This window comes from Arvicola amphibius, chromosome 6 (genome assembly GCF_903992535.2).
Source record: "Arvicola amphibius chromosome 6, mArvAmp1.2, whole genome shotgun sequence".
NCBI classification, from domain to species: Eukaryota; Metazoa; Chordata; class Mammalia; order Rodentia; family Cricetidae; genus Arvicola; species Arvicola amphibius.
Genome location: NC_052052.2, coordinates 139,526,464 through 139,549,952, shown reverse-complemented (window position 1 = coordinate 139,549,952; position 23,489 = coordinate 139,526,464). Strand labels below are relative to the sequence as shown.

General features: G+C 45.6%; 1 protein-coding gene across 3 annotated transcripts in view; it reads left to right on the top strand.

The window, feature by feature from the left end:
• Positions 1-23,489, top strand: part of LOC119817608 (androgen dependent TFPI regulating protein) — a 105,155-nt gene that overhangs the window by 45,007 nt on the left and 36,659 nt on the right. For 2 of the 3 annotated variants that reach the window (XM_038334935.2, XM_038334934.2), the window contains 2 exons: positions 9,971-10,105; positions 12,168-12,269. In XM_038334935.2, the coding sequence (XP_038190863.1) occupies positions 9,971-10,105; positions 12,168-12,269 (237 nt within the window). Of the gene's footprint in view, positions 1-18; positions 153-9,970; positions 10,106-12,167; positions 12,270-23,489 lie in introns of those variants that run through there. The other variant, XM_038334936.2, reaches the window with a different exon arrangement.

Sequence of the window (23,489 nt, the reverse complement as noted above, 5' to 3'; positions counted from 1 at the left end):
AGAACACTCGTGGACTAGAACTTTGCTCACTTGGTGTGTTGTAAGTGTGGCTGTGTTTTCTACTTTGCTGAGTTGATATCACTCTGGCAGCTTCCGGCCCCAGCCTGTGAGCAAAGGAGACATTAACTGTAATGATTTCCTTTCTAGACTTGGTAAGTGTTCCCCACACCTGACAAAGATGGGTTAAGCATATTTTAGGGGACCCATCTAAGAAGAGTTTTCAAGTAGTGTGGTTCTAATAAATGTTTGAACCTCAAAACTGCTTCCTCTTGAGGTCTCACGGGTTTATTTATGGGTACTAGTTTTGAATGGATTTATATTTTGTTTGAAATAAATTGGCCGAGCTGTAGAGGTCTCCTAAGTTCCTCTAATACCTGTGTTTGTTTTATTTACCTTGGTGACATCAGTATCCAATCCAACTTAGCAGGAATTGTAAATTTTATTATATTGTATTTTATATGGTAAGTTTTCTGCCTGTATGTTTGTATGTGTTCCATGTGCATGCAGTACTTGCAGAAACCAGAAGGAAGGCAGATTTGAACCATCACGTAGATGCTAAGAACTGAACCCAAGGTCTCTGTAAGGGCAATAAATAATCTTTAACACCGAGCCACCTCTGTAGCCCATCAATTTAGCAGGGATTGTATACCCCTTCTTTTAATTTATATTGTTTAGTTAATCAAACGTAACTATTTTAAGGCCTTTGCAATACGCCCTGTTAGTCATGTTAATCTTGTGTGTGTTTTCTCGTGTTAGCATACAAACTAAACGGGTGTCATTGAATTTTCATACAGGCTTTGTTTTTGTTGATCCCCACCCACACTTCCCTCCTCTGCCCTCCTAGTCGTGTCCCCCGTCCCCCCCCCTTGTCTCCAGTAGCCCCATCCTCCTTTCCTGTCACGTGCACCACTGTCCTTGTTTTCTTCCTCTCCACGACTCTCTTCCTCCCTCCCACAGTCCCTGTCTAGCTTCTCGACTTAGACGCTCCAGCCCACTCGTGGAAACGGTGACATCTGACAGGTGAAGGAAAACCTGTCCCATTTGTCTTCCTGTGTCTGGTGTACGTTTCCGTTCCGCCGCCTTTAGTTTCTAATCGACTGAGTGCACTCTGCCTCCCTGTTGAATAACAAAGCCTGTCTCATTACAAGTCAGATTTTAGAACGTGGCGCTGTTTTCCTCCTGAACCCCCCCCACTTCCCCCTCCCCCCCACCCCCCGGGAGTCAGAAAAAAGCCAGAAAGGCTGCCAGAGGGTCGGTGGCTGGTAGCTAAGAAGAGGAAGGCAAGGGTACAAGAAAGTCACTGTCGAGAAGACAGAGAGCTTGCCCCAGAGACGGTGTGTGTGCTCTGGTGGTTGTGTCCTTGGTATGGCTTCTTAGTTGCTCTCTGCTACCCGGGGCTGAGGACTTTATGCCATTCATTTCCACAGTTGTTAAACAGGAACAAAATTAGAAGCTAGCAGCATGGCCATCAACTTAGAAGGCCATCGACATGGTGTAAGGGGAAAGGATGGAAGGGAGACGGGGAGCTTGGAGTTATTTTGTGTTTGAGGAAGCTGAACAGTGTGGAACACGGTGACTTAGGTGATCATGGGTCTCCTTGCTAAGTTATTAGTGGATGATAGCTCTAGATGAAAGTCAACCACCACCCCCGTAGCTCCTGTGTATGTCTCCCAACACTACACTCTCTGCCATTCAGCTAGAGGAGGATGTCTGTTGAAACACCCTTCTCCCTGCTAGGTAGCTGCCAGGGTAGATGTCCTTGACACTGCTGCTTTTGGGGAGGTATAGTTTCCGGTTCAAGCAGACAGCAGTGAGTCCTTCGGCGCGAGGAAGCCCCCACAGCTGAGTGTAGAAACCAAGCTATGCACAGTTTTAGTCTGCTTGTGCTGGCTCCGTCGGTGACTACAGTACCCACTTGGGTACCGAGAGGCAAACCCTTGATTTCCATCACCGAGTCAAGATTTTCATCTGTGAAGCTCTCTAGCTTTCCAGAGCCCGAATGACACACTGATGTGGCTTGCAAAGATACTTAGAGCTGCTGACTTAGCTCTTGGGTAACTGAAGGGTTTAGAGCTGATAGCACAGAGGGAAAGGATGTCTCCAGCACCCAAATAAAGCCATTTAAATGGACTGAGTAGCCAGGATGGATAGCACTTTGGTAAGTTCTTTACACACAGTGGGGAGATCTGTGTTGAGAGAGGCCTCACTTCTGGAGCTGGAGCACTGGGTGTCTCCTAACTTACTGTGTAATTTTGAGTGAGTTACCTAGCTTTTCCACATCTCGGTTTGTTCCTGTGTTGCAGGGAGGAAAGCAGTTCCTCCCACCTCCCCAGAGCTGAGAGATTCATTCCACAGCTCCCAGATGGTGTGTGGGCTTCTGATGGTTCACAGGTGATCTCCCCTCCCAGCAGCCCCCTCGGCAGGAGGAAGCTGCCTCCACCAGAGTTTAGCTCCTTCCCTGGGGTGGCCAAGGCCCACTTCAGGGAAGTGCAGCAGGGCTGCTCAATACAAGAGCTCCTCTAAGAATCTGTCTGCCCCCAGATCCTTCTCCCTTCCTGTCACAGATACTCTGAGGGTGTTGTCTGTCCTCAATGAATCCCCACAGGCACATCTCAGAACCACAGACTGTTTCTCACGGGATTCTGCCTTTTCATCCCACAAATAACTTAAAGAAAATGTCTCTTCCTCCTCCTCTTCCTCTTTTTCCCTTCTTCTCAGTGAAGGCAAACTGACACAGAGCCAGTCCTGGCCTGTAGTCTCCAATACAATTCTGGGTTCCTAACTGGTACTCCAGGAATGTTGGCTGAATGCACTGATAACCAGAACCGGGTTCTAATTGGTACGAGCCACTGCAAGGAAACCTCCTTCCCTCCTTTAGGATGCTCTATCCCAGGAAATCCTACTGCTGTATGAAAGCCACTTTTGCCAGCTACATAGCCTTGACCAAGGCTTCCTACCCTCCTAACCAACAAATCCCACTATTTCCTGCTCTTATTATTGGTCTCTCTAGCTTCTCCTCATTAGTCTACATTGTTTCCTTTGCGTTCTTTGCCTCCTGGCTTTTGTTTGTCAGGCCCCCTTGTTTCTCAGCTTCTTTTTTTAAATTTAAACTTAATATATTTTTTATTTAAATTTTTGAGAATTTCATATATGAGTAATGTATTTACATAGTTTTACCACTCCCTCTCCCTTCCCAACCTTCCCAATGCACCGTACCTGGAATAACCTATCAGGAAGCCCTTCCTAAGAGGACACGGATGGTCCCTCCCTCGGCAGCCACTGGTGGATTGTTTGTGGCTCTTCACCAAGTGTCACATGCTTTTACATCAGCCGCCAGCTCACAGATAGCAACATGGAGATGTATTAATTACGAAAGCTTGACCACTAGCTTAGGCTGGTCCCACTAGCTCTTATAACGTAAATTAACCTGTTTATATTTGTCTATATTCTACCACGTGGCATAACTTCTATCTTGCGCCTTCTATTTTCCTCTGTATGTCTCGCCAGCAACCACCTTTCTTCTTCCCAGAGTCCTTTCTGTCCCTGGAAGTCCTGCCTAACCTCATTCTGCCTTACTATTGGCCATTCAGCTCCTTATTAAGCCAATCAGAAGGTACCTTGAGAAAGACACATCTTCACGGTATACACAAATATTCTGCAACAACCTAGGGGTGGGTTCTTGTGAAATTTCCCACACCCTCATTGGCATGCCAACTGGTGGTATTATTATGTAGGTCTTCTTTAGATCATATTGTTGAGATTACATGGGTGAAACCTCAGAGTCTTTCTTAACCTAGAGGCTCATGGGCAATGAGTGGGGATTGGGCAATTCACACCAGCCCCGGTTCCCCTTGGCTAAGCATCCTGTCCTCCCTCCGGGTCAACTGCACCCTTTCCACTACCACTGGACAAAATGTCTGTTCCAGTTAGTCCCTGCGTTCTCTTTAATTTGGAAACAGCCTTTCACTGCAAGGGTTACATCAGGTTGAGGGAAGGGCAAGGAAAGTCCCGGGGTGGCCGAGTCAGGCCCAGAGCCTTTGGCTTGGCACTGGGTTGCTTGACTCATCCATCAGGAGTCATAATGTCTTGTTCAAGGGACTTGTGGAATCTCCCTCTCTGGAATTATTATTTTTTATGGAAGAAATTTTCATTTCCTGGGGTTGTTTAAAAGGATTTTGGCTTTAGGGCAAGGAAATAAATCTGATGACTTAGAGGGTAAGTTTCCATGATTATAAGATCCTCATGGATTTGTGAAGACATGGAATGTATAAACTAAATAGCCTTCAGCTACAGTTTCTTAAATCACATTAGTTATTTTTTAAAAAATGTAAATTCAGCTCTGTCACTGGTCATAAGTTTGTTAGCTAGCAACAGAAACAAAAAACGGCCAACAAATTTAGAGGAGCAGCATTTCAGGAAAAGGCCCAGAACATTCCACTGGAGTAGAATCAGGGAAGAGCTGGTAGAAAGGATGACTCAGGAAACATCAGTTATAAAAAGGCTTTGATCAACAGGACACTATGAAAGCCCACTTTCCTGGGAGCCTGTGTCCCAGGACAGTGGATCCCTGTCCATCTGTGTGACATGAGATGGCCCCAGTGTTCCCTCGACACCCCTCAGGACTGCCTGGAACCCCTGGCTTCTCATCCTCCTCATCCTCTCTCTCTGCTAGGTGGTTCCTTTGCATCCTAGCTCTTGCTGTGTCTTTCCCTGGGCAGCATCCATGTGCAGCCTGCCGCTGCCCAAGTAATCCTTGTTGATGCTGATGTTGTGTGTCAGTTGAGAGACTGAAGTAACAGTCACTGTGCTGTAAGTTCCTTAAAAGCATCCCAGTTCGTGCTCTGTTTGCAAAGCCACCACATGATTTGACAAGGCTGTCCTAATGGACAATGGAAGCTCCTTGTGTCACTGTATTGGTGATCACAAGTCTGAGACTGAGTCTTTTCACTGGCTTGCAGATGGCCCGTCTGTTCCTGTGTCTTCTCGTTGTCTTGCTTATGTATCTCTGTGTTCTATAGGACACTAGTTCGATTACATGGGCCTGCCTGTGTGTGCTCAGTATAACCTAATTCTTTAAAGAGCCTATTTCCAAATATAGTTACATTCTGAGAATTCCTTAGGTGTTTGAACACCAACATAGACATTTCTGGAAGGGATACAAAGAGTCCATAACTGCTGGCATTTTCTCCTGACCACTCTTCCCTTTTCCTCTTTTGAGAGCACCATCACACCATGTGTGTATGCGTGTGTTGTTTATAAACATTAAACATTAAAATTTTTTTGTTGGTATATAAGCAGATCACTATCCAGTCGGATGACCTGAGTTGAACCAAGTGTGTTCTTGACACCCCTAAAGACTTCCTAGAGTCCCTAGCTTCTCATCCTCCTCATCCTCCAACTCTGTTCAGTGTCCCCTTTATACCCCAGTTCTTCCTATGTCTTTGCCTTGGTAATACTTTAGTGCCTTCCTCCCCAACATCTATGTGGAACCTGCTGCTCCCCAAATATTCACTGTTGCTACTGACGTGGCGAGTCAGCGCTCAGATCAATGGCAGCAAGACTGCCTCACACTGAGTTGGCATCTGGAGATGCCAGTGTGGCATATGTCTTGCAAGACAACATGTGACGTGGGATGGAGAAGGAGAGGTGATTGGCACATTTACGGTGGGGAGCTAATTCATATTGATGGAGAGAAACCTCGGAGGAGCTGAGTAATACACTTTCTTCTTTAGTCTGGTTTCCATATTCCGTGGCTGAGATGGGCAAGGAAAAGAATGGGCTTGACTCCTGATGACTCTAAGGAGCTCTGGCCAAAGGACACGGGTAATATAAACCTCACTCTCTGAGTGGAGGCAGCCTTTTTCCTAAAGGGGCCAGATCCAGGGGATGATCACTATGTGATGAATTGCTCTGTTGATCAACAGAGCCCAGACCCTGTGGCTGCTTCTGCAAACTCAGATGGTAAGTGACTGCTGCTGCCAGAGTATCTGGAAGTGAAACACAGTCTGAGAACTATGTGGGTGGGGAAGGGAGGAGGGAGAAGATGCGACTTCTGACATCCATGTGCAAATGACTTGTGTGCACGCTCAGAATTCTCCAGTTCTTGGGCTCAGTTCCAAAGGCACCTACAGTAGGGAGAAGCATTCTGGAGGGGACCTCTGCATGGCATTTAGAACTGTGGCATTTCCATCCCTCCCCCACCCACACACAGCCTCTGCCCCTGGTGAGCCTGCTGCTCCCCTGGGCACCTGGTGACTTTCACCCAGCCTGTGTTTTTTTGCTCCTGAATCTTCCTCGGCTACCTTAGATAACCCTTGTCTCATTCTGTGCCACACAAGAGGAAACTTCCCCGCATTCTCCCCCAACTCATGGCTCCCTTAGCAATTTCATTCTGCTTTGAAGACCTGGCTCCCTAGGTCTTCTCCCACCCCCATCCCCCTGAGACTACCTGGTCTGCATTTCCAAGGGAAGGTTTGCTTAGACAGGTAAACTTCGATCTTGGCTAATGAGGATAAGAATAATCCAGGAATGTGGCTTGGCTGGTCAAGTGTGGGGGTATAAGTTTCAGGTCCAAACTGCCATTCCCAACACCTCCAAAAGAGGCCAGGCATGGTGGCATGAACTTGTAATGCCAGCACAGAGAAGGCGAAAACAGGCAGATCTCTGGGGATTGCTTGCTGGCCAGCCTAGTTGAAACAGAAAGCCCCAGCTCTCAGTGAAAGACAACAAGGTGGAAGATGGCTTTACCATGCCAAAGGTGGATCCACGCTTAAACCTCCCTCCACCTCACCAACAGACACACCAGAAAAGAAAATCAGGCAGCCTTGAGAAGATTTATTAACTGCTCAGACCTGGGTTCCCCCACCACCAGGCCAATTAGAAAATAATTTACAGGAAGAAACAGTACATTAATAATTTTAAAAGTTGTATTTTGTCATCTTACTCAAGTAGAATTGTTTCCCTTCTGACCTCCCACAGAATTTTGTGTGGACGGCTTGAGAAATCTGATGTTTCTTAAGTCTGGCCCAAGAACCAGACTCCGAAGCCATGGAACTTGAACAAGTTTATCTCTCTTTACCCCCATTTTCTTTACCCCCCACCCACCCACTCTGAAGACAGGGTTTCTGTGTGTCACCCTGACTATCCTAGAACTTGCTCTGTAGATCAGGATGGTCTCGAACTCAGACATCCTCTTGCCTCTGTCTTCCAAGTGCTGGGATTAAAGGCATGTGCCATCAACCACCGACCAATTTTCCTCATCTTGAAGATGGGCCTGTGAGCTTAATTCTAGCACATCACGAGGATGGTTGAGAGTTAACAGTGAGTCTCAAGTCTGGCATGTAACAAGCCATGACTAAAAGTCAGCTGTTGGAGTTCCGAGTCCTCAGTAAGACCCATGAATGATGGACCTCTAACCCAGGGGCTTCTGCCCATATAAGGATCGTCTAGAGTGCTGGCTTAAAGCCACCACTAGGACCTCCTTTCCAGGTATTGTGATCCCTAAGTCTGCAGATGAGGGAGAGCCCTGGCTTCCTGAGACGCTCCAGTTACTGCACTTGCTGAGGGTCTGAGGACTCAGCTGCGAGTTACGGATGAACCCACCTCAGTCTTCTTCTCCTCAGTCATACCTCAGCCTGGGGAGTGTCCCGAAGCTAACTTTAGATCATTGCCAGAGAGTCTAGACTTCAAACACTGTTCCCCAACAGCCAGCTTGTATCAATTATTAACCGAGTTCCTCCGGGCTCCATAACTTTCATTCTCCAGGCTAGAGTCCAACTGCCCCTCACCTGCCAACACGGAGCTCCCAAGGACTGAGATGACTCCTAAGGTAAAGGTGCTCCAATCAACCTAGTCCCTGCAGAGGCAGCACCCACCAGCCCTTAAGTCAGTGGTCACAACATTACACAGAATTCCAAGACTTCTTTTCAGGCCATGCTAAGGCCTTACCATCCCAAATCCAAAGACCAGACTTTTGAAAGGCTCTAAAATCCAAGCTTCTTGGTTGCAAGTATGACACCACACGTGGAAAAATTCACACCGTGTAAGTTGATTTCATGCACAAAATTGTTTTTTTTTAAAAAAAAAAACATAAGGTTTTGATTTATTTTTTATTAACTTTATTTTATATGCATTTGACGTCAGAGCTCCTAGAACTGAAGGTAGTGACAGTTGCTACAGACGGTTGTGAGCTGCCATGTGGGTGCTGGGAATTGAACTCAGGCCCTTTGGAAGAGTGGCCAGTGCTCTCAACTGCTGAGCCATCTCTAGGGCTGGAGGGATGGCTCAGTCATTAAAGGCTAGGATCACAACCAAAAGTATAAGCTATTTTTAGGAAGTTAACATAAAAATATAAATGAATTTTGTTTGATACACTTGAATCTTATCCCCATTATGTGTCAATAGTCTAAAATCCAGACAAAGAAATCATCAATTCAGAATACTTCCAGTGCCAATCATTTTGGATAAGGGGCCTTCACTCTTACTTGAGTGAAAGAGACTGATTCTCTCTTTTTTTCTTCATTTTTTGATTGATTTTATTGAGCTCTACATTTTTCTCTGCTCCCTTCCCTGCCTCTCCCCTCCCCACTTCAACCCAAGGTCCCATGCTCCCAATTTACTCAGGAAATCTTGTCTTTTTCTACTTTCTACTTCCCATGTAGATTAAATCTATGTAAGTCTCTCTTAGTGTCCTCATTGTTGTCTAAGTTCTCTGGGATTGTGGTTTATAGGCTGGTTTTCTTTGTTTTATGTTTTAAAACCACCTATGTGTGAGTACATGTGATAATTGTCTTTCTGTGTCTAGGTTACCTCACTCAAAATAATGTTTTCTAGCTCCATCCATTTTCCTGCAAAATTCAAGATGTCATTTTTTTTCTGCTGTGTAGTACTCCATTGTGTAAATGTACCATGTTTTCCTTATCCATTCTTTGGTCGAGGGGCATCTAGGTTGTTTCCAGATTCTGGCTATGACAAACAAAGCTGCTATGAACAGAGTTGATCACATGTCCTTGTGGCACGATTGACTTGCCTCAGGGACCTCACAGAATTCAACAGCTGCCTGAGTTCTGGGTATTGCTTCCTGTATCCTGTGGTTTAAATCCCTCCAGTTGTCAGATTGCCTCTCTAGGGAGCTGTAGTGGTTCCACACTATCTGCATATCACCTCCTACACACACACACACACACACACACACACACACTACAACAGGGCTCCATCCTGGTGCTATGGCTTTCTCAGTGAGAGGTGTGTGTGTGTGTGTGTGTGTGTGTGTGTGTGTGTGAGAGAGAGAGAGAGAGAGAAAGAGAGAGAGAACATGCTTAAGCATGTATGTGCATGTACATATGTGTTGAGACCAAAAGCCCATTTTATTTCATGAGTCATTGTCTCACTAACTGACTGTACTGACAGACCAGGGATTTTAAGGGTCCACCTGTCTCTGCTCTCACCCCACAAGGCTGGGCTTACAGATACACGCTGCACTGTGCCCTGCTTTTACATGAACGCACGGGTTCTGAACTCAGGTCCTCATGTTGTGAGGCAGCCGTTCGACTGACGAGTTGTGTCACCAGCCCCCGGAGGCTTTTATCTGAATTGTCTTTCTTGGGAAAGGATCCTGACCAGGTCACCACTGTGCTCGGCCCTTCCCCTGAGCTGTGTATTTGGCTCTTACCTCTGTGCAGTCATGCCGTACAACTCAGCACATTCTCCCTTTAAACTTGTTGTTTCCAGTTTAGCTGAAAGCCATTAGACTAACTACTGTACACATTATTTTCTCATGAATGAATTTCCTCAATCAGTTTTAGTGTGTGAGGTCAAGGCCCAGTGAGCTGGAATCTCAGCTCTTGAAGTGGCTCTCCACCCAAACAACACTACATCCCCTCCTCCTCGGATCCACATAGCTCCCAGAGGGTTGGTTTTATATGCATTAATTAAAGCCAATGCAAATGCTCATTTGTTGTAATGAATTTAGCTCTTGCAGGCCATTTTCTTTGGGGTCGCCTGCCTGGATGATGTGCTGAAAAGAATCAGAGGAAGGAAAGACGTCAAGTTCATCACATCCTTCAGAGACCTGCTGTTTACCACCTTGGCTTTTCCTGTATCCACAGTAAGTGCCCAAGTGCGCACCTAACACCATAGGCATGTACAATGGATAGGCACCTCTCCTGGGGCAGCAAGCTTGTCTGGGGACTAGCTATTATAACCAGAGCATCTCCATTTCCACAAATGTCCTGTCTGGGGACTGACTACATGGACCAGTGTCTTCATGAAGTAGGGTACCTGACAGATGAACTTATCATTAGCTTTCTGTCTTTGGGAAGGCTTGGCGCTTGGTCCTTGTTGCTGTCTGATGGGAAAGTTTAATCAAAATACAATAAAAAAGACAGTCTCCATGTTTGTGGGTTTAGGACCCACAAATTCAACTAACTGCGGATCAAAAAGATTTGACAAATGAATAAAAATCAAACTAAAAATACTTATAGCAAGCACATAACACTTACATTGTGTTGAGTATTATAAGCAGACTCTAGGCTATTTAACACACACAAGAGGATGCAGATGGGTTCTAGGCAAATGCGATTCCATTACATATACAGGACTTGAGCATCTGTGGATTGAAGCATCCTTGTGAACGCTAAGGGATGACTATCAGTGGGACAGGCTTGCTTCCACCATGATGGTGGGAAGGACAGTACCAGGTGGGAAAGATGACCCCCTGTCTGTACATTCGGAAAGCTATCAAATAAGAAATAAAAGATGTTAGACCTTCAAAGTTGGTCCACCAAAAAGACACATTATGCAGAGCACAGGGCAGGAGCTTCCTCCGCTGTGTCTGATGAACAGAAACCAGGAGAAGCGAGCTGCACACAAGCAGAAGTAACCTTGTTTATGGGTACCGCCCACATTGCTATTACATTGTGCTTCCACTCATTACGTGGGATGGAGACAGACTAATATCATACAAGCTCGCTGTGAAGCAGGGCCTGGGACTAGAAATCACTACTGTTGTGGCATTTCATTTGTATTTTAGGAAATAAAACAGCCCCGCTGGTCAGCTGTACATACCAGGCAGTGGTAACACGCACCTTTACTCCCAGTAGCCATACTAGTTTGCCATAGAAATCAGGTGGTGCATGCCTTTAATCCCAGCCCTGGAGAGGAATATAAGATGGGAGGAGACAGCACCCAGACACAGTCTCATTCTGAGATTCCTGGAGGCAGGATCGACATTTCGGATTGAGGTAGAGATAAGAGCCAGTAGCTGACTATTTTGCTTTTCTGACCTTTAGGGAAACTTTATTTATTAAAACACAAATGAACTATCACGACACACTACCTTATTCCCCCCCACCACAGTCCTGCTTTCTGTGGCACGGAGAGTTCAAAACTAAGTGCAGAGTGAAGCTTTGTGCCACCAGTGAGTTATCAGATGGAACAAGCACTTAGCATTCCAGGTTTCTTCGTGGACTACTTCCATCTCGACTCCCAGAAAAATCTTCTAACGTTCAAGTTGTAAAAAGGAACAGTGGAGCCCCTTCATTTCTCTTGCAGATTGAACCTATGCGTGTTCAGAAGGTAGTATGGAGAGAGAATTAATAGCCCGCCCCATTATCTTAGCACAGACCATAACACAGAGGGCAGATGCTGTGATAGGACATACGAGCGGTACAGGAGACACAGACAAATCCAAAGTTCTGGGCAATGGGAGAACCACTCTCACTTTACCAGCTATAAACGATCTGCTGCTCAGCCCTACTCCAAGCCATCCTGCTGTCCTTTGCCGTGAGTGCTTAAAGGGAAGAGGGGGCGAGGATCTTCTGCTAAGCCATTTCCTATGCTCATTCTCAGTGCTCTTGGTATACACTTAGATGAGAGAGGGCTCATTGGTGACAAAGGACTTATGGTCTATGCATCTTTTTTATCTGTGCTTTCTCTGCGTGCCACAATGGCCACAGTTGCTAATAACACATTGCCCTCGTCAACGCATCCTAGAGAGCCAGGATGCACTTGTTATACAGTAAGCATTTCCCCTTTCGTTTTATGACCCTAAAACGTGTACACGATAGCCTTCAGACTGCCGTCAGTTTTATGCTGCTCTTTCCTCGGTTAGCTTAGAAACCTCCGATGAAAAACATATCTAATAATATTACTTTTGTGTTTCCTTCCAGTTTGTATTTTTGGTATTCTGGGGCCTCTTTTTCTATGATCGAAGCCTCGTTTACCCCAAAGGCTTGGATGATTTCTTTCCAGCATGGGTGAACCACGCAATGGTGAGTACAGAAGGTTAATGACCACCAACACGAGCGGCTTCTGCACTGAGCACTGAAGTGCCTCTGTGTGTTTCCACCCTGCTCTCTGGTGCCCTCCAGGTCCCTCCTGCCTCTCCATCCTCTCAGGATTTGAAAAGCATCCTGAGGGGTGCCAGAGAGATAGAGCTCAGTGGTTAAAGGCAGAGGCCTTGGATTCACTTCCCAGAGCCTACATGGTGGCTCACAACCATCTATAGCTACAATTCCAAGGGATCTGATGCCACCTTCTAACCTCCGTGGGCACCAGGTATGCGGGTGATACACATACATACATGCAGGCAAATGCTCATATACTCAAAGTAAAAAAATAAGCAATTTTTTTAAGCATCCTGAGGACATAAATGAATGGTATTGCTGCAGAGGGAGTCCGCTGAAAGCAAAGACAGAGAGCAGTTGTCACGCTGCTTAGGAAAGTCATTTAAAAGTTACGCTACCAGGAAAGGCGACCTTTGGCAGTTCTGAAAAAGAAGTGACTTCTGCCCATGACTAATAACGAAATTCATTTCCAGGAATGGAATAAAGGAAGGTTTAAACAAAATCTATCCACATGTTCAAATAATATGTTCCTCCAAAGGGCAACGCAGTGACCGGTCACAGAGATTCCTCCAGGACCATGCGTCACAAACAGGATTAGGAGTAAATGTTTCCGTGTGGTTTGTCCAGTCGTCAGTTCTTCACTGACTACTGTTTTGAGGAGTTAAACAGAAAGCAGAAGCTGCTCTAAGAAGTTCAGGTCACTGGAGTCTGAAGAGTTGGCTGTGACCCAGACACGCAGGGCTGACCAAGGTACCCAGGTCTCCACGGCGGTGCTGTGCCTGAGTCCTTAGAGCTGCGGGTATATTCTCCCTGGGCGGTCCTAGCTCAGCTTCTCCACACTTATAGATGCATTTCCACTTCACTGGGCAGTTTAATAGGAAGATCTCAGGTTCCAGGAAGCAAGACATACACAAATGAGGAGAACTTGTAAGGGCTTAAAACTCCCAAGTCTACCCACAGACTTTCTTCTATCCTTCAAAATGCCCATTGCCTCAAAATTCTTGACAATCAATGAGGAAAAGCTTAGCTGCCCGCTAATACTGCCCCGTGGACCCCATGCTCAGAAAACACTGTTTCAATATTTTTGTTGAGAGAGATACTGGCCTTGGACTGAGTTCCATGCTCTGGTTTCTTCAAGATTCAAATCTCTGTGTTAAATAACCCCTCCTTCCAGTGTCTCCCCAGTTTTCACTAGTATTCATGCCTTCAACAGTGGCTGTTCCCAATGTGGGTGGGTCAGCGGGTGAGATGTATGTGTTTATGTATATGTACATGGGCATGCAGGAGTGTGTGTGTGTGTGTGTGTGTGTGTGTGTGTTTGTGTGTGTGTGTGTGTGTGTGTGTGTGTGTGTGTGTGTGTGTGTGTGTGCTGGCCAGAGATTGATGCTGAGTGTCTCTGTTGTTTTTCTCTGCCTCATGTTTTAAGACATAGTCTCTCAAGGAATCTGGAGCTCACTGATTTAGTTGGGTTGATTGGCCAATGTGTTTCCAGGGACACACACACCCCAGTCCTGCTGAGGTTACAGCCACCTTGTCCAACTATTATCTGAGTGCCCAGGGACTAAGCTTAGATCCTCATGCTTATAGAGTATGCTCTTTACTAACTAATGTCATTTAATTTAATGTCATTACAGTGTGTAAGACATATGAGCTGCTTTAATTCACACACCCTTCTTTAGATAAGTACCCCACAACTTTGAGTTTTACAAATGAAAAAAAAAATAGCAGAAACACCGTGTCACTTGCCTGGGGCCAGCAAACTCATCATCCATGGCCCACCTAGGGTGGTAATTCTGTAATCTGATGCTAATTCACCATTGCCTTTTACCAAGCTTGCATTTCACCAGAAAATCAAAAGGAATAATTAATATGGCAAAGTGAGAATCTTCACTTAGAATAAAAAAAAACCCCAAACTTCCCATTTTATGCTAATAAATCATAACTTGGAAAAAGCGAGGGGACAAAAAGCATACATCCACTGGGGCTGGATGCTACTGCCATAGTTTACGAAGTGGAATTTTGAAAGTTCTTTCTCTCTGGAGTCAAAGGCTCTTACCAAGCCCAATCCCTAGGCCTTGCAGTTCTGCTGCTGCCTTTTCTACATGGACTCCCAGTTCCCTCGTCTTAGAGTCCCTCTTTCTACACTGGCTTGGAAATCTTCCAGCGTGTTGTGATGGTGATGCCCAATCCAAGTGACCTTGATAAGTAAACAGCCATATGGATGCTTGATCATTTGGGAAGTGAAGCGCTGGATAAGAATGTGCATCCTATCCATGAGCCAATTATTAATAGTAAGACGAATCCTGTAGCATCGAGATGCTTAAGTACTTCTGTGCCTGCCCAGCCTGGGAGAATGATATTAGAGAATCTGCCCCTTGCCCTTTGATTGCTATCACCTCCATCCCTTAGGGAGATCAAGCAAGAGTCAAAGGAGGTGAGCAATCTGGATTATGGGAGAAAAGGAGGGGGCAGCCTGCCATGGGTTAGACACTGATGTTTCCAGGTTTCTCTTCACTTAATGGGAGAAAATCCCTGCAGAGCCATCTCAAAAAAAAAAAAAAAAAAAAAAAAAAAACAAAAAAAAAACATACAAAGCAGAAACAAACAAAAGGCTACACTGCCCAGCTCATTATAAGGGATTTGTAAACCCAGCTTCTGTCCTCTTTCTTTTGGCCACGAGGTAGAGGTAAGAAATTTGATGTCACAGAGCAGTGGTGGCGCATACCTTTAATCCCAGCACTCGGGAGGCAGGAGCAGGTGGATCTCTGTGAGTTTGAGTCCAGCCTGGACTATAAGAGCTAGTTCCAGGACAGGCTCCAAAGCTACAGAGAAAACTTGTCTCAAAATAAACCAGAGAGAGAGAGAGAGAGAGAGAGAGAGAGAGAGAGAGAGAGAGAGAGAGAGAGAGGGAGAGAGAGAGAGAGAGAGAGAGAGAGAGAGAGAGAGAGAGAGAGATTTGATGTCTCCACATGCTTCCTGGCATGTGATGCTACTTTTCCATGACTCCAAAAAGCAATTTAACGAAATGGTCATCAAACGGAAGCTCTAAAGCCGCCGTGCACCCCATAAACCCTTTTATCTTCACAAGCTGTCATTGCCGGCGTTTGGAACGCAATGGGAAGCTGACTAGCTTACTGGGTCACTTTGTCAGAACTTCCCATTTTACCAGGCCCTTCTAGGACAACCTAAAAAGATGGTTCAGTGCTGGGAAGCTGGGACCAGAGGGCTGATAGGCAGACTCCCGGACATGGGGCCTATGTGCTTCTGTGTGGGGCCAACCTGCTCCCTGGAGTGATTCCCTCCCTGTAATGCTCCTCCTTTCTGCCATAGAATAACTGTGACATCATCAGAGCCCTGTGCTATAGAAAGGCTCCTTTACAGCATCCCTTATGCTGACTTGATATTAGCTTTCTTTTTGTAATAGTTTTCTTGGTTTTGTGGCACTTCCCTTTGACACTATATTTCTAGATGCTTCGGGACTAATTGACTCTTTGCCACCTTCCTTCCTTAATACTTCTGACTCACCAGAAGTTTGTCGTTCCTGTAGGACCCTGCAAAGCCAACTGCCAGTCACTGTTGTACTCAACAGACATTTTCCTGTCCCTGTTACGTTTTCAGTCCAAGCAGTAACTTCAGAGGGATGTTTGCATCCTCCTGGACAAACTGCCTGAGCTGGTGACAGCTTGACGGCCTTAGGTGAAGTAGATCAATGCGCGATTGTGTTATTGCTGAGCAGTTCCCTGGCCTTCATAAAAGAAGGAACAGAACAGCAAAGCATTCCTTCAGGGTTTGCCAGAAAAGCATTAACTCTTCAGGTCTTTTCTAAATGCTTACTAAAGATAGAACCAGAGAAGACCGACTTAAATAGCAGGAAGAAGACTCTTAGAAACTGACAAAGAAGGACCCCCCCCCCCAATCCTGCATGGGAGGGGAGCTGGGGAAAGCATTTCTCTGGAAATCAACCTGAATTGTCCACGTTGGAAAGAGGAGTGGAACAGATCAGAGTTTCTCCTAAGCTCTGCTGCATTTGAAAACCATGCATAATTATCTAAAATGTGCCTGAGCACTTTCCAAACAGCTAAAGACTGCATAAATGGAAGTCATTAGCATGTAAGATATGAGGATCCCTGCCAGGACCCATCACACTTCTCTTTATCCTCAACCACAGTCTGAGGCCCATAGGCTCAGTCGGTGTGAATGGAGCTTAGAAACAACCTCCTTTAAGAGAGAGCCTTTCCTCTGGCTCTTTGAATTTGAGGAAGGAACAAATATGGCTCCTTAGTTACTGGATATGTTGCCATTTGTTCACTTGAAAATAATTGTTAAGCACTGTTAAGTGTGCGGTGCCATCAAGGTTAGAATATCAAGTGCCCTCTGGAGGACACGTGCGGATGGATGGATGGATGGACGGACGGACGGACGGACAGATGGATGGATGGGTGGATGGGGCCTCAGTTATGGTGCTGCTAAGGGGTGACTGAATCAAGAGATTCTTGAGTTCATGGTTGAACAGACTCTTAGGAGACAGGCTGACTTAGAGGAAGTGGGCTAGGGGAGTGTGCCTTTGAAGAATGTCTCTTGTCAGAGGACACTGCCTTTGGTGTCCCTGTTACCTGGTTGCTATGAGGAAAGCAGCTTTGTTCTGCCCCACTGTTATGATTTATGGCAGCAAGACCCTGGCAGGTCCCTGTGCTGGTGTGGGGACTGAGATCCGCCAGGCAGAGAGAGCTTGGGTATAGAGTTTATTTAGTGGGTATTGGGAAGGGTATAAGGGTAGGGGGATATGGGAGACAGAGAGAGAGAGAGAGAGAGAGAGAGAGAGAGAGAGAGAGAGAGAGAGAGAGAGAGAGAGAGAGAGAGAGGGGGGAAGGGAGAAGGGGGAAAAGGGAGAAAGAGGTTGCCTCTTCAGAAAAGGAGAGAGTGGAGGGGGAGGCACAAGTTCTGCTTGCCTCAGTAGGAAGGGGAAGATTGGGGGTGGGCGGAGTTTGTCTCTTAAAGGGAGGCCAGCAGATTTATAATCACAACACCCACAACCTCCACTGTGATGTTCTTCCTCATCACCATGGACTAAAACCATTGAGCCCAAACCAGTCCTTCATCTTTTAAATTGTTCCCACCTGCATTCTGTTGTAGTGAAGAAGTTAAGTAACACAGATGATGCAAGTAACATTTGACTAAGGGTTTGGCACCCAGTGATTTTGAATCCCTATTGAGTCTATTACACACACACACACACACATACATGCACGCATACATATACACATGCACACACACATGTACGCAGCATACACACACAAGCACACATGTGCGCGCACACACAAATATACAAGGTTGGGGGAGGGAGGAGATAGAATAGCAGTGAATGCGAAGACAAAACACTGGTTTAGAGGATGACATGTGTTGGTACATAATTCTTGACTGGCAAATGTGTCCTGGGCAGTTGGATAACCTAGAGGCCTTTGTCTCCTATTTTTATCTCCCAGCCATGAGCTCAGTGGGTGATGTTTGGGCTACTAAGTACTAATTAGTGAATCCTGAGGAGTTAAGTAGACCCATCATGGGCATGTCACCCACAGATGGGTGCCCCCAGTTTCCAGGCCTTATAAACTGCTCTCTCTCTCCCTTTCTGATTTCTCATCCTCTATCCACCCACTTCGAACACAGGTCACCCATAGCCTAGACATGTCTCTGCGTTCTCAAACTTTCAGGGACATTAACTGTGAATCTGAGTAAATCTTGAAGCTACTTCTCAGGGATAGCCCTGATCTCCATTAAATGAGTGCACTGTTTAAGAAGGCCTCAGACCTCCAACACTCCAGTGAAGCTTGGTCTCAGGATGAGAATATCTAATATATTGAACATATGCTAGAAATGGAGCCTTGTGTGATGTCCAGATATGTAGCAAGAACAGAGCCATCAAATAAAAAAATGGGGGCTCAGAGGTAGAACACTTACCTAGCACGTGGAAGGCTTGAAGTTGGGGTTAGGGTAGAGAGACATATGTAGTAAATGCTGAGAACTTGTTTTGCTGATGGTGGTGGTGGTGGTTGTCTGTTGGTTATCCTTGATAGCAGGTTTTGAGCTTGTACTTGTCTGTGTCCATGAGTGTTAATAATTAGAGTTAAAAAGAAAAGTCGGGGTATTTAGAAGGTGTTGTCAACACACTCAGTAAGCTGCGATGGGGAAATCTCACCCTGACTAGCTAGGAAACTCGGAAGCTCTCTCCAAATCTCGGATTCCACATTTCTTTTTCTAGAAGGAATCCTGGGAAGACCCACTATGTTATTTTTGTCTTGTATTAAATCTTGTTTTCCAAAGGAAAGAACAAGAGATTAAAATTCTATTCCTGTAACAGCCTTAAAATAGCGATTTTGATTCTATTCTTAAATGAGTATGGTGTTTGTGAACATTTTCTTACATTCTGCTGGTGACCTCACAGTGCTAGCTGCTACCAAAGAGTGATGATTCATCCTCCACTGTGTTGCTTCCTGGAGACATAAATGTGGGGTAGAACCAGAACTAAAACGCCTCCATGCTGAAGCTTCAGAGGGGAACTGGAGGAAGGCGAAGCTCAACTGTGACGAGCTAGATCGAGCTCATGACCCTGAACTGTAAACATGTTTTCGTTAAGACTTTTATACTTAATAAACCTTTCCCTCAAGGCACACCAGTCACTAGACAGAGAGTTGTTTACGTGCACTGCACAATTCTTATATGCAGACACACAATGCCTACCCTATGCCTATTTTTCCTTGATTCCTTGATTTGCTTTTAATTAAACTACTTTTAGATAGTTATAGATTTGCTTACACACATGATGAATACTACAAATGCCCTGTGACCTTCTGCCATCTCCACCAGGGGTATTGGTGATGTGTGTGTGTGTGTGTGTGTGTGTGTGTGTGTGCGCGCGCGCGCGCCTGTGAATTCCTGTGGACACATGTGCTGTGATGTGCATGTGCAGGTCAGAGAACCACCTTTGGGGTCAGTTCTCAGTGTCAACCAGGCTCTAGGTAGGGTCTTGCCGTTTAGCTCTGCAGGTACAAACCGGTTGTTTCTGAAGACAAAATTCTTCTGTCCCTACCTCTCACAAAGATGCTAGGCTTGCAGATGTGTTCTGCCATGCCTTAGCTTGCATGTGTCTTCTGGAGACTCACACTTGAGCCCTTACCCACTGAGCCACCTCTCCAGTCACCCTGTCCCCATGCACTCTGAGTGTGCTACCTATTGAAGAAGCTCTGAACTCCTAAATGCAGAGGCAATCATTTCACATCACCTCTAATCCCATTCTGTTGCACCATTAAACTCTAAAATGTGTCCTGCCCATTTTCTACTCTAGATTACTGTCTTGGTCCATTTCCCTTGTTGTAATAGAATACTGGAGAGTAAGACATTTAGAAAAGAAAGGGGTGGATATTCAGCCAGTCTTGGAACCTGGGAAGTTCAAGATTAGGAGGCTGTACCTGGTGAGGGCCTCATGCTGTAATATGTACATAGCATTAGTAATAGATCCTCATGAGAAATTGGCAAACCAGCATATGAAGAGAGAGGGGCAGGGGCCAGATACTTTCTAACAGTGGACTCAGAAAAAAAAAACTTACCCACTTTTGCAAAGCCCATCCAGTCCCTTGAGAAAGACACAATTCTTCTCAAAAGCCCCAACACTGCTAGACTGGCAACCAAGTTTCAACAGGAATTTTGGCAAGGACGCAGAGCCCAACCATAGCAATTGTGTTTACATTGGAAAAAGGAAATATGACTTGAACCATGAGCGGTAAATAGTTCTGGAAAACACCTTCTCCTGTGACCCCGGGGAGGATGGCATGGGTGAAGGTTGTGGATGGGCATCCCTGTGGGCACACCACAGGGAAGAACCTGGGAGTGTGCAGGAAGCCCCTGCTCAGAGAAGCACAGCTGTTAACCACACCGTGACAGTTCTTTGGCTGGAACGTCAGGCCTGATCACAGGGGTGTGGTTATGGGTTGCTTAGATGTATTTCTCACCGTCCTTCCTTTCACTTTGGTCACTTCCTAACCTAAGGTGTGTTAGACAGTCCCCCAGCATTCACTGGTAATTTCTTGAGAAGGCAGATGGGTATTTAAGTATTTAAAAAGTGGCAGTGACCCCAGAAGCTAACAAGGACTACGCCATACTTGCAAGCAGAAGGGCATCTAAGTATGGCCTGCCTCAGGATAACCATCTACTGCGGGATTTCTGTAGCTAGAATCAATCAGGCATTCACTGGGCCTGTTTTCTTCCTCTCTGGAGAGCAGAAACCCGGATGCCATCAGCTTGCCTGCTTTGTTTTGTTTCTTTTAATCCCAATTCAGAGACGGTCCAATTTGTGCTGCAGTGGGCCTGCTTTCAAAGTTCCATTGATTCTCAGTTGTTTATCAAGGGGCTGCTTTCAGACAGATCACAGATTTTTAAAAATGCATCTCAATTTCTAAATCAAGGTCAAAGGTTTTCAAAAGTCACCAAAAACATGTAGACATCTTTTGAAAAACTGCAGGAATTGAAGTAATTGAAATCATCCTGTGCGCATGAGGGCTTGCTAAGGGCCCCCCTCCTGTGTGAATCAACCAAGCCTTACTTCCATGGCAACCATGTATAATCCTCCAAAAGGAAGAATGACTTCGCTGGAGTCTACCAGGAGGCAGACACTTGAGACAGAAGAACCTGGACCTCTCCGAAATACCAAGAGACAAAAATAAAAAGCTAAGCAGGTAATCTGGAAACGAGTGAATGCCCAAGAGCCGCTGGCAGCCTGGTGTGTGGGCTGGGCAGACACCCCAGACAGATCTGAATAGACGCCCGGCCCCCTTCCTGATGAAGCAGCCAGTACAGAAAAGCCATCTTTCCACTCTTGTTGCTTTAATAACCCTACAGGTGGCTACTCCCGTGGCTTCTGTGGAGACCCAGCCTTGAACATAGCTGCTGCCAGCCCTCACCCAGCCCCCACTGAACTCATCCCTTGCCTCCTCCATCTCCTCACACCACCTGTGCCTAATGGGGAATTCCACCTCCTCCCCTCCTCCCAACCCCCACTTCCTCTGGGTGGATGACCAGTCAGTAGAATAATCCTGTGGGGCATTACCCAGTGGCCCTCTGGAAGGCCTAAACAAATTACCCAAGGATTCCAGCACTTGCATAGCTTCTCAGTGCTCCGTGCTTTGTGTCCGTGCTTTGGCTCTCTCAACTTCCAACTGTCTTTTCCATCAGTTCTTCCAATCCAGGACCTAAACAGCTCACCTTTGAGCAAAAGGCCTAGCTTTGCCATCCCCTGCCTGAATCTCACCAGGTCTTTTAAAGCCACGGCTAGACTTCCTACCACAGGTGCTGTGGTTTGAAGGTTCCCACTAAGTCCTCCTGTGCTGGAAACAGTCCCCAGTGCAGCAGTATTGAAAGGTAGGAACCTACGTGGTGATTCGGTCATGAGAGTGCCACTCTTCATAAATGCAACAATCGCATTTAATAAGAGCACAATTAAGTGAGCTGCAAGGCTGGGTCCCTAATAAAAAGATGAGTTTGGGTTTCCCTTCTCTGCTCTTACTATGTTCCTCCTCCCACCTGCGTTTCCTAGAATGGTGTAGCAGGAAGACCCTCACCAGATGCAGAGCCTCCCATGCTTTCAATGCTGGGCTCCCCAGACTCCAGCACCATGCAAAACAAGTTTCTTTATAAGTTACACAGGCTCTGGCGTTCTGTTCCAAAGATGCTAAGCAGGCTAAGACGTCTGGCTTCTCCCCTCTCCCAGCATCTTTACTTACTTGCTGGATCCATCCACTTCTAAAATATTTTGTTCAAACAAAGCTAAAGAGGAGCGAGAAAAAGGACCTAGGCAAGAACTTTCTCGGGGGCACATAGCATACCAAGCCATGTGAGAGACAAGAGTGTGGGCTAGAGTTAATGGAGAGTGAGTAAGGTCTGCTCCAATTTGGGGTTCTCTTCTTAAGCTTAGGAATTCTTGAGGGTGCCATGTAGCTACCTGTAATCTTGTAACAGCCATGGCCACCTGAAAGCACTCCCGACATTGTCAGGGAGTACCTCCATCCATGGAGTATCCACAGGTATGTGCTGCACCCTCCCCTCAAAGAGTTGGTTATCAAACCATGATGGTCTTACTGAAAAAAAAACAAAAACAAAAACAAAAAAACCAGTGATGTTAACGGTTCCCCAAGGGAAGGTAGACAGACAGGAATTGCTGCCTGCAGATACCATTATCGCTTGTCTTTTTTTCCCCTTGGGTCACATGACTCTAGCAGATGATCGTACCATGAGGTTTTCTTTCTTTCTTTTTCTTTTTCTTTTTATCTATTTCATGCTCAACAATGAATATTCCTCGGTAGGAATGATTGGCAGTGATATTAAAACACTTAGCCTGTCAAATAGCGTATAATAAAGGCCTTTTGTCTCCAATCAGCACAGGGAGTCAAGTTCAAGGCTTCTATGTGGGAACATTTTAATTAATATGCATAGTTATACTGACATATTTTAAAATAATGTTTCATAATCCAGTGTCAGAGTTGCTAGCATTAAATTGTCATTGTGAGCACAGAAGGTGTGAGCTTAGCAAAAAAAAAAAAAAAAAAAAAAAAAAAAAAAATACTGGAGAAATATTTGTTGAAGGATATTTGCATCATTAATATAGGGTTATGTGTCCAGCTGAACGAAGGTGGCCTTTGGAATTAGTAGCTTTTGTTCTTTTTACATTGAGGTGCTGGTTTCCAGAATATGAAGTAAATATGGGGCATCGTTCCATGCAAGCCATGAGGAAATGTGTTATATGATGAAGGGATTTCCATCTTTACAACTGTCTCTCCACGTGTGTTAGAGGTCTGTTTGTGCTAAGAGGTTGAAAAGGGCAAACTAGAAATGAAAACATTGAAGCTCAGTCACTCCCTGTACGTCACATCGAGGTCAGGGAAAGCAACGCCTTTCTGTCTAAGCCACAGAGAAATAAGTGATCCCATGCACGCACAAGTTTATAATTGATTTCATGAAAAAAGATTGACGAGTCCCAGGACACCTTGATTTTGATCTGTATTAATCTGTCTGTATAAATCTGGCTGTAACAGATCTAAGGGGAGGAAAGATGCATAAGGACTTCGAGTTTGAGGGGACTTATGACATCATTGTGGGGAG